This window comes from Gymnogyps californianus, chromosome 3 (genome assembly GCF_018139145.2).
Source record: "Gymnogyps californianus isolate 813 chromosome 3, ASM1813914v2, whole genome shotgun sequence".
Taxonomy (NCBI): Eukaryota; Metazoa; Chordata; class Aves; order Accipitriformes; family Cathartidae; genus Gymnogyps; species Gymnogyps californianus.
Window position 1 is genome coordinate 90,118,959 of NC_059473.1, and position 10,726 is coordinate 90,129,684.

Here is a 10,726-nt window from a genome sequence, read left to right on the forward strand (position 1 = left end):
CAAAACCAGCCTTTGAGCTCTGCTTCCACACCTGTGCTCAAACTTTGCCCAGACTAGTTCCGAGCAAAGACATGAATGAATCAAGATTTGGAAAGGATTGCAAGTATGTCTGGTCTTTGGTTCGTTTTGAAGGTACTTTTTTTTGTGCTATTGTCAATAGCAGTACTAGCCATTTTGGTACTCAAAGTTACTTCCAGCGAGTCTCCATTTACCGTGGGCTGTTTTCACGAGACTAATTTTTGGGCTGTGTATGCGTGTGTACGCGTGTGCATGCAAGGGTGAGGTTGGGCTGTGTTTGGATCTGACGACTTTGTGTTAATTCACAGCATTCCCCATCCAAGTCCAGAGTTCTCTGAACTTCTGTCCTGTCGGCTGATGCCTCCTCGGCATCTCCCCACTCTCTGGTCTGGCGTAGCACCCCGCAGAGAAGAGCCGTAACACACCCAGCACACCGGTGGGTCACCCAGCCGTGCTGTGGGGGGAGCAGGACGGAGCCGGCGGCTGCCCAGAGCAGCTGCCAGCAGCTGTGTGCGAGGCGATGGGGAGGGAAGGAAAAGGTCACAACCATCTGAATTCTCCAGAAATTTGTATCTGGAGATGAGCTGATACATTCACTTGCTATCTGGGTGGAGAACAGCTAGGAATATTCTTCAGTCACATAGCTGCTGTTTCCAGCAAGATAATTGTGTAGCAACACGGTGAATAATATAAAGAAGTTTTCCGGTGATTGCTGCCCAGTGATGTCTTTCCATCTCTAGCAGGCAGAGAACAAAAAATTAGGTCAAGATCTCATTTTTAATCTTTTAGTTGCCATTGGACTCTGTACGAGATAGGGCAAGCTGGCCATGCTAAGGCATTATTAAGCAGAGATGGAGAATGCTGCTGTGCCAGAGGTGGGAGGATGCGGGGCTGCCGTACCCCTCTGCGGCCGCCAGTGCTCCCATTACAGCCAGGGCTGCCAAGGGGGCCCCGGAGCTCCCCTCGCCCAGCCTGTTCATCCACGCTCGATACACTGCGCGTCCAGCCACCTGGAAATGGTGCCTCTTGATGTCCATCTTGCTACAGCCTATTGCTTTTTCAGTATATTGAACATCTATTTTCATTTTTAACATTGTCAAGAGGAGATAGGAAAAACCATCATGGTGGTACCTGCCATCTCTCTCTGCACTGTGAGTAACTGCCCTTAATAGAAGGATTAGAAAGAAATGAAAGAGAGGAGGAATGATATTACTAAACTTTTCGTGACATGATTGTGCTAAAATTGTGCTGTATCTTTTTTCCAAACTTCTTCTGAGGGAGTTTTCTAGACTTCGTAGGCCCTTCTTAGACTTCTTTGTTTCTGCCAAGTCAATCTGAGACAGAAGGCTCCTGCTTTTAATACCTAGTGATGATAGCAGTATTGATGTTTATTACGTTTTTAACAAAAACAAGCACCTCTGGCTGAGTAAACACTAGCTTTTGGACTGAAGTAGTGTTGCTGCTCAGAAGTGAATCCCCTGATTGTCTGTAGGTACCACACGTTGGCTCTGTTGGCAGAGCAGCTGTGGCACACAAAATCGATTCCTCTTGGAAAAAAACTAAACTGGAAGTTTTGCTCCTGCTGGGCACCAAATGGGCACCAATTCCTAGCATAGACACAGCCGAAGAGTCACAGCTTTTTGCTTTTTCCTTCTGCCAAAGAGAGCATGTTCCTCTTTTAGGCACCACGTCATGGGCAGAAGGGAGGCAGAATGACATTACAGTCAAGGTACATGTAGTTCAGTCAAGAAAATACTGACAATTCTTAAATTCAGCACAATTCACCTAGAGAGTGCGCTCTCTCCTACGCGGCCGAGCTGAACGAACAGCTCACACCGAGGACTTTATTAGACAAATATACACAAATGCATACAGAAACACATTTATTACTATTAATCTTCATTTGTTCAAGAGCATGACTGAGAGCATGGGTGAGGTGAAGGGACTAACTGAACAATATCGTGCGAACATACAGAAAGACATGGTTCACATCGCACATCTTGCATTCCTATTAATTGCTTGGGCAGTACAAACAACCAGTGTGAGTAATACGATCAAAATTCTGTCAAAGAATTACTGCTCACATTGACAAGTTAAAAAAAAAAAAACCTTTTCCTTCCAAAAATATGTTTTTCTTTAAAGAGACAGAGCATGTTCATGAACTGAATTAATGTTTTTATTAGCAGCAGCATTACCCATATCAGTCATAATTAGAACGATCTCTGTAACTCATGCAAATATTTCTAAATTTCTCGCAATGTAATTCACCCTAATTAAATTTCTTGCTACAATTCTTAATGATTCTACTGATTTAGAGCAATGTGTGCTTTCACATTTGAGTAGGGCAGAAGAGCAACAAACCTAGAGTACACATGTACCCTAGATCAAGTACTGCACTGATAAAGTTCTATTTCCCCCATATTTAGACAGTTTATATAAAAAATTGCACTCCCTATCTAGTGTCCATTAATTAGGGGAAGAGAAGTGAAAAGACTTGCACATCATTGCAAATAATTCTTAATTTATACAAAGAGCATGATGATTAATATCCTGTGTAACTTTCTGAACTGAGAAAGCGTACATGCAGTGAATGATTCTGACTGGAAATGATTTCCCCTCTTCTTTCAAGTGAGTGGGAGGTGATTTGCAGGTGCTTACACCGAGGAAGGGACGGTGGTGAGAGCAGGGCTTGGCTGGCCTCCCTCCTTTAGCAAAGCCCCACAGTGTCAATGGCTTCCTTCTGAACTGCATTCACCTTGTCTTTAGCAGATCAGCGTTCTCCAGAATGAACCTCTGCCTACTTTTCTTCTTAAGTGTGCAAGTAATAACAACTTAAGAGAGGTTAAAAGTCACACTTTGTGGGGAAATGAAACAAGATGCATATAAAATAGCATTAAATCCTACTGGCCACTGTAAATGCACTGATACATTCTGCAGTATTTGAAATCCTGCTAAAATTTCATTGCAACATGCTGAGAAACACAAGTTATATGAAATGTTGACTACTTCTAGCCAGGGTTTTCTCAGTTTCTTGGGGATGGCCTAGCTTAATATGGGATGAGCCAGCAGGTCCGATCTTTGCCCTTGTTCTAGGAATCAGTTATCCGGCTGCAGTGATATTGATAATTTGCTTATAACTAAGGAGGTAGTTACTCCCTTTGAAAGATTAAATCATGTGCCCCAGCGAGCTGTGGTTTACCTGAGTGAAGCCAGACTGGGCATGGGGAGTTGCTCAGCTTGGTTGTGTTTTCAGCTCCCCGAGTTTCCTAAATATGCAGAGGGCAGCGATGCCTCAGTGTTGCAGGCAGGCAGCCCGCCCCGGCGAGACCCTTGTGAGCCCCCTGCCCTCGGCCTCCACCCGGCTCAGCCCGGGGAGCCTCGGGCACCAGCTGTGCCCCGCAGGGAGATGGGTGCTGCTTGGCACCCTCCTCTCGGGACGGGACGCGTAGCCGGTTTGAGGAGATGCAGCTCTCGCATCCAGGAGGAGAGTCGGGGCCCCCTGTGCCGAACAGCGGCGGCCAGTCGCTCAGGCCCCCCGCAGCGAGTCGCAGGCTCCCTTCAGCAGGCCAGCTGCTGCCGCTCCTAGTCTGAATATCGATTTTAAATACAGAAATAAGCTGGCAAACCCCATTCAGCATGCCGGCGGATGCACGACACTCTGCTTCTGCTTTCAAGCAGCATTCACTTATACACGTTTGGATTTTAAAAGCTTCCCGCTTTCTTTTTCTTTTCTTTTTTTTGTTGTTTTTTTTTTTTTTTTAAATAAATGCGTTGGCATAGAACACAACAAACCTTTTCCCTGGTCAGCCGGGTCACCTTTCCAGCGGGTACGCTCAGGCTCACCCGGCCGTCACACACGCGGGCACGCCGCGAGTGGCACAACGGGTGGGGTGGAAGTCGGTGCTTCACGGGGGAGGCACGGGGGGAAGTCACCCCCGCTCCTCGTCCCGCAGGGCTGCAGAGCAGCTGGGATCAACCCCTGCTCCTGCCCCGGGGTTATACTGTAGTAATGAAGTCATAGGGAATTTGGGCGGTGAATCAAAGCTTAACACCCCCCCAAAAAAAAAAAACCCACCCGCCACTGTCAAGCGAAGTATTTCTGCCCGACCCCGCTCCGCACGGCCGTGCCTCCCCCCCCGCCCCCCCCTCCCACGGGAGCGCGCCCGGCGCCCGGCAGGGGGCGCCCTTGCCACACGGCTGCGACCTGCGACGGCGTCGGGGCGTGGGGGCGCGTCCCCGCTGGCACGGCCCTGCGCCCCGATGGGGGGGGGGGTGGGAGGCACTGAGCGCACAGCGGGACCCCCGAGTTTTTTTTGGGCTGGGGGGGGTAATCCGTGCCAGCTCGCCAGGGTGAGGGGTTTCCCCGTGCCGGGCGGGGTAGAGCTCCCCCCGCCCCAGCCCCATCCCACGGCGGGAGGTAATTGGGGGGGGGGGGGTGTGTGCTAAAAATGGGGGGAGGGGGCGGTAAGCCCCGTCGGGCTCCTTCATACACCGCCCCCCCCCGCTTTGGCGAAGCGCCTGGTTGGGGAGGCCGCGCGTCACGCCGCCGGGCGCGCCCATTGGCCCTTCCTGCCGCGCGTCACAAAGCTGCGAGTGGTGACGCAACGCCGTCCCGTGTCCCCGTCCCCGTCCCCCCCCCCCCCGCCCCGCTTCTCCCCGCGCAACCGGCGCGACTGCACCGCGACACTGCGCGAGATGCGCACCGTGGCGGCGGGGGGCCCTTCCCGCTGCGCCCGCCCGTCCTGGAGTCCGCGGGTGCTGCTGCATACGAGGGGGCTGCCCTTAGTCCGTTTTAAATAATATTTGTATGTATATTTGGCACTTTAACAGGTGAAACACAAGCAGATACATCCATTGTTATTAAATAAAATATTAACATAATTCAAATGTAACTGAAAATAAAATATAGGCATAATTTTCTATAGTATGTATATATTATACATGTTATTTTTCCCGCCCCGCAGTTACCGAAGTTGTACTTTATAGGCAGGATGCTCCCCTGGAAGGCACTGACTCGTTCGTGCTCTTCCGGATTTCTTTTTTCCCCCCCGCGCCGGCGAAGAGGGAGGCAGGGAAGGAGGGAGGGACGGGCAGGCACGTCGTGATGCCCCTGCGCTGCCGCAGGCGGCTTTGAAAATCTCGGTCAGGAGCTGAGCAGCTCAAACCACACGGTCCGGGATCCTCGGCATCTGCTCGGAGCGGGGCCCTTGCCAAATTCCGGCGCTCTGGTATGAAGTTTGGCTGTGCCTGGGATGACCGGGAATGTCGGGGGGGGGGGGGGGGGTTGGTAAAAAAGGCAGGGGGAAAAAAAAAAGGGATCTGGGCGCGCATCTTGGCACGACAGGAGCCGGGGGGGGGGGGGGGGGGCGGGTCCGCGCCCCCCGCGGATGCAGGGAGGGGGTTACACTTGTTGCCTCCCCCTTCGGCGAGCGGCCAAAACCGTGCGGGGGGGGGGGGGAGGCTGCGCTGCGCGGGTTTTCCAGCGGGGCCGCGCGTGGGGCGGGGCGGCCGCGCTGTGCCGCGCTGGGCGCTCCGCCGGCGCGGAGGGGCGGGCCGCGCCGCGCCGCGCCGTGCCGTGCCGTGCCGTGCCGTGCCGTGGCGCGGCGGCGGGGAGCCGGCGGGGCGGCCCGTGGGTGCGCAGGGCGTGGGCGTGCCGGGGGCACCGCCGAGGCCGGCCATGCAGATGGAGGGGGCGGGACGCGGGCGCCGTGACTCGGAGCCCCGGAAGAGCGGAGAAACCCCGTATAAAAACTACTGGGGACCTTTCCCGGGCAGAACTACGAAAGCTCCGGAGACGGCGGCAGCCCGCGGCGGCAGCGAGCGGGGCGGCGGGCGGCGCGGGGCGGCCTCTCCGGCGGCGCGGGGCGGCCTCTGCCCCGGCGGGGGCGCGGAGAGCGGCGCAGGCGGCGGCTCTGCAGGTCGGGTGCCTTCCCCTGCCCTGCAGCACCGCCTGGCTCCGGGGGGCTTTTTCTCCCCCCCCGCCCGCCCTTTTTTGTTGGTTTTGTTTTTTTTTTTTTTAATTTAATCAATAGGTGTGTCCCCCCCTCTTTCCCGCTGGAAGGGGCGGTGGGCGCCGTCCGGCGGTGCGGGGCGGCTGCGGGGGGGGAGCGGAGCGGAGCTCCGGCGCCGGGTGCGCGCCGCTGCTGACCGCTCGCTTTTCCTCCTCTTTTGCTAGGCGCGGAGGGAGAGGGGCCCCGGGGGGGCAGTGAGGAGCCGGAGCGGTGCCATCCAGCCCGGGGAGGCGGCGGCCGCGCACCATGGCAGACGATGAGAAGGCCGGCGGCAGCCCCGGCGGGAGTTACGCAGGCGGCTGCGAGAGCGCGCACTGCAACGTGCTGAGCTGGGAGCAAGTGCAGAGGCTGGACCGCATCCTCAGCGAGACCATCCCCATCCACGGCCGCGGCAACTTCCCCACGCTGGCCATGCAGCCCCGCCAGATCGTCAAGGTGGTGCGTAGCCGGCTGGAGGAGAAGGGCATCGGCCTGCGGGACGTGCGGCTCAACGGCTCGGCCGCCAGCCACGTCCTCCACCAGGACAGCGGCCTGGGCTACAAGGACTTGGACCTCATCTTCTGCGCCGACCTCAAAGGGGAAGCCGAGTTTCAGACTGTGAAGGACGTGGTCTTGGACTGCCTCTTGGATTTCTTACCCGAGGGGGTGAACAAGGAGAAGATCACGCCGCTCACCCTCAAGGTAAACCTGCCCTGTGCCCAGGCGCCCAGAGCGGGCAGGTGTAAGCGCCTGCCTGCGGGGAACGGGGCACCTTCCCCTCCGGGGATGGAGGGGTGCGCTGAGGGACGCAGCTCCCCCCCACAGCCCGACACCCACAGGGATCGTGAGTGATTTTTTCACCCCACACTTAAAACCGAGGAGGAGTTTGCAGTAAAGTGTCCTGGCCGGGGCTTCTCAGGATTAATTAGTCTTTCCTCCCTCTCTCTCTTTTGATTTGCTGGGAGCGTTGACTTACCTGGGGCGTGTGTGTGCAAGGCGCTGCAAATGTCCCAGCTCGGCTCGGCGGCAGCTTGGTTTGCCGGACCCGGTTCCTGGGGTGGCTGGAGGGAGCTTAGGTGGCTTTAATATCTGCAAGCAGGAAACGCCGTCTGCAAGGCACGCTTTCTTGTGTGCTAAATGCCCCAGCGGAGAGGCGTATTCCCTCCTCTCAGAGACAGTTCGCGCGAGTTAATTAGGCTGAATGCCAAATGCCTTTAAGATTTTTTAGAGGGATTTTTTGGAATATGGGGCAGATCTGTGGAACCTGCACTGAAAGAGCAGGATTGAGGGGAGTGAATACTTGCAAAGTTTTTTTGTGGGGAGGGGAGAGAGAATTGGAAAGCAATAAAGGTTTCTTATCTGATTGTAGCAGTGACCTTTTGTGTGTGGGTGCATGGATATTTGGCATGTGTGCCATGGGCTTCATGTGTAGATGTATTTAGGAGTGACTGAAAGAAGCAGTGTTGCCATATGCTTCCCTTGCACGACACAGCCCCAGCAGAACACCCTCCACTATCATCCCTTGCAATGACAGCACTCCAAGCTCTCACATTAAGCATTTCTTCTGTGGTTTGTATCTGCAGGCTCCGTGAAATCTTTTGTGAAACGCAAGGACGGGGTCGGGGTGGGGGGGTGGGGGTGCAGACAAATGCAGCGAAGGGGAAATTTCTTGTGTCTGTGTCTTCATTTGCTCATTTTGTCTTTCCAATTATAGGAGGCTTATGTGCAGAAAATGGTAAAAGTATGCAATGATTCAGACCGATGGAGTCTCATCTCCCTGTCCAACAACAGTGGCAAAAATGTGGAGCTGAAATTTGTGGACTCTCTGAGGCGGCAGTTTGAATTCAGTGTCGATTCCTTTCAAATCAAGCTGGACTCCCTGCTGCTTTTTTATGAGTGCTCAGAGAATCCGATGACTGAAACTTTTCACCCGACTATCATTGGTGAGAGCGTCTATGGGGATTTCCAGGAAGCCTTTGATCACCTCTGCAACAAGATAATCGCCACCAGAAACCCAGAAGAAATCAGAGGAGGTGGTCTTCTGAAGTACTGCAACCTTTTGGTAAGGGGCTTTAGGGCTGCCTCCGAATCCGAGATTAAATCCCTGCAGAGATACATGTGTTCGAGGTTTTTCATTGACTTCTCAGACATTGGAGAACAGCAGAGAAAGCTGGAGTCCTACTTGCAGAACCACTTTGTGGGATTAGAGGACCGCAAGTATGACTATCTCATGACCCTTCACGGTGTGGTGAATGAGAGCACAGTGTGCCTGATGGGACATGAGAGGAGACAGACTCTGAATCTGATCACCATGCTGGCCATCCGGGTCCTAGCCGAGCAAAATATCATCCCCAATGTGGCCAATGTCACCTGCTATTACCAGCCAGCCCCATACGTAGCAGATGCCAACTTCAGCAATTACTATATTGCCCAGGTTCAGACGGTGTTCCCTTGCCAGCAGCACACGTACTCTACTTGGCTGCCCTGTAATTAAGGACCGAAATTAGTAGACCCGGTGAGGAGAACGTTTTCTAAGACGTAGGAAGGGGCGATGCGTCCCTTTGAAATGGGGTGTTTTGTGCAATGATGATCTGCTCTAGTTTTCAAGCTTGGGAAAAGCTTGTGGTTCTTCTAATAAATAACAGGAGCATGATCGAGAAAGAACCCCAAAATAATTGGATCCTACCCCAGAGCACAAGAGGCCTGTCATTAAAAGCAACCAGCTTCCCCTGAAATAAGCGAGGGAGGAATGCTTGATGACAATATGGGTTGGCAATATCTGCTCCCATAGCTTTGGCATAGAGAAGGTGGGAAAGCCTTATTTTCTTTTATTTTTATTCTTACTCTAGAATGGAATCTGCAAAAGGGAGACTGAAAGAAACAAAACAAAACAAAAAAACAACAAAAAGGAAAAAAAAATCACAAAAAACAATTCTATATATATTCAGGAATTAAAAGTTAGAGGCATAAAGCAGAGATAAGCTGAATAAAAGTGTATATTGGAATTACTGCATTTGGGGCTTGCAGCAAGTGCCGTCTATGGATTGACCGTGTAGAATGTATAGCTTGCTTGACTAGAACGCTTTACCAGAAACAGCTTGCTCCAAATGAACAGTAGTGGATTGGTACAGTTATAAAACCAGAAACACGTACGATGACAAAGTCCATTATTTCCAGCTGTGTGCGTGCCTCACATTTTAAAAATGTGAGAATGCAGGAAAACCAGCTGTGGCAAACAGAATATACTCAAGGACCAAAGATTTCACAAATAAGTTATCCGAGCAAAGAAGATACAGTAGAGTATATATATATATATATATAAAAGAAAAGAAAGATGTTGCTATATTTGTACACACCAACAGTAATCAAAAGTGCCTGATGCCTTCATAAAATTTGAAGTGAGGAAAAAATATAGTTTTGTGGTTTAACCATGCATTTTGTTTTATCAGGGACACAAGGATTAAAAACAAAAAAAACCCATAAGCTTGTGAATAAGTGGTGGAGGAAATGCCCTATTTTTTTTCTCGGCAAATACCTGTATAGAGTTAATGTTATGTCAGTGTGCTATTATCCTAGGTACGTGTGTGTATGTGTGTATATATGTTTGTGTGTGTATATATGTACATGTTATAGGTGTATATCTATATATATACACACACAATATATATTAATTTGGTCTAGGAAAATGTAGCAATTAAGGAATGTTTAAATAAAGTACTATGTGTTTTCCAGTTTGCAACAGGATGTCATAGGACAGTGGGCACCTTGCAGTGAATTTTTAACCCACACCTGAGAAATTTGGAGTAAATGAACCAGTCAGGATTAAGGTGGGATTCAGATAATGTCTTTGGTTGCAAGAACAAGGATTACAGTAATTCAGTGGGTTGCTTGTGAGCCATAATAATTCCACAGATGGAGAAACATATGACTAGCTGATTTTTTTTTAACTATTTTGTACTGTAATGCCATTTTGACATTTAACCCACTAATGTTGTGACTGCATACCTCCATGATGTGTAATTCAGTGGAACGTGGATCAAAGATAGGTTTATTTAAACCCCCTGACAGCTAAAGAATATTGTATTAGTTGGTGATTTGAACACTAATTGTTAATATTTAAAGGAGTATTTTTAATAGAATGCATTATGCATTCCAGGACCACTAGAATTTAGCAAATGTGAAATGAACCCTTTTTAAGAGTGTTGCACGACTGCTTAAAATTATATTTTATATATATATATTATATATATATATTTTTATGCAAATATTAAACATCTTTGATCTGGTTGTCACACTGCATTTACAATTTCAGTACTGTACTTTATTTAAATGGAATCACTTTACATTGGAACAATAACTATTCACTTTCATTTCCTCTCCCAAAAGACCAGCAGGGGGAAAAAACCAACCTCCGCTGTTGTTTTCACTTCAGTGCCATCTCTGAAGGTGTTAAATTCTTTGTTGGGCTTTGAAAACCTAATGACTAAGTGACACTTGACTCTAATATTTTGCTTTTTCTTACTGAGGAAAAAAAAAAAAGAAAAGGGAATTGAGGCTTTTGAACGAAAACTCACTGTGCACTGCCTGGTTGCAGGCAGGGTCAGGCGTTGGAGGAGGCAGGGGAGAGGGAGAGGACTCGTGTCCTGGCAGTGTGTTTTCCCTACGGAGCGAGTAAGGTACATCTATTTTTGTCGCGCTTTGTACTTTTCACTCTGGAA

The 10,726-nt window shown here is 50.5% G+C and overlaps 1 protein-coding gene across 1 annotated transcript; it reads left to right on the forward strand.

Annotated features, from left to right (window-relative positions):
* The first annotated feature begins 6,212 nt into the window (after window positions 1-6,212).
* On the forward strand, window positions 6,213-10,217 carry TENT5A (terminal nucleotidyltransferase 5A). Its single transcript, XM_050894581.1, has 2 exons — window positions 6,213-6,710; window positions 7,723-10,217. The coding sequence occupies exons 1-2, from the start codon at window positions 6,276-6,278 to the stop codon at window positions 8,500-8,502; spliced, it is 1,215 nt and encodes a 404-aa protein (XP_050750538.1). The 5' UTR covers window positions 6,213-6,275; the 3' UTR covers window positions 8,503-10,217.
* The last annotated feature ends 509 nt before the right edge of the window (window positions 10,218-10,726 follow it).

What these genes read in the sequence shown, in the direction of transcription:
- TENT5A (XM_050894581.1), top strand. Translation starts at nt 6,276, where the DNA reads ATGGCAGACGATGAGAAGGCCGGCGGCAGCCCCGGCGGGAGTTACGCA. An exon ending in TCACGCCGCTCACCCTCAAG is followed by an intron (nt 6,711 to 7,722) that starts GTAAACCTGCCC and finishes TTCCAATTATAG; the next exon opens with GAGGCTTATGTGCAGAAAAT.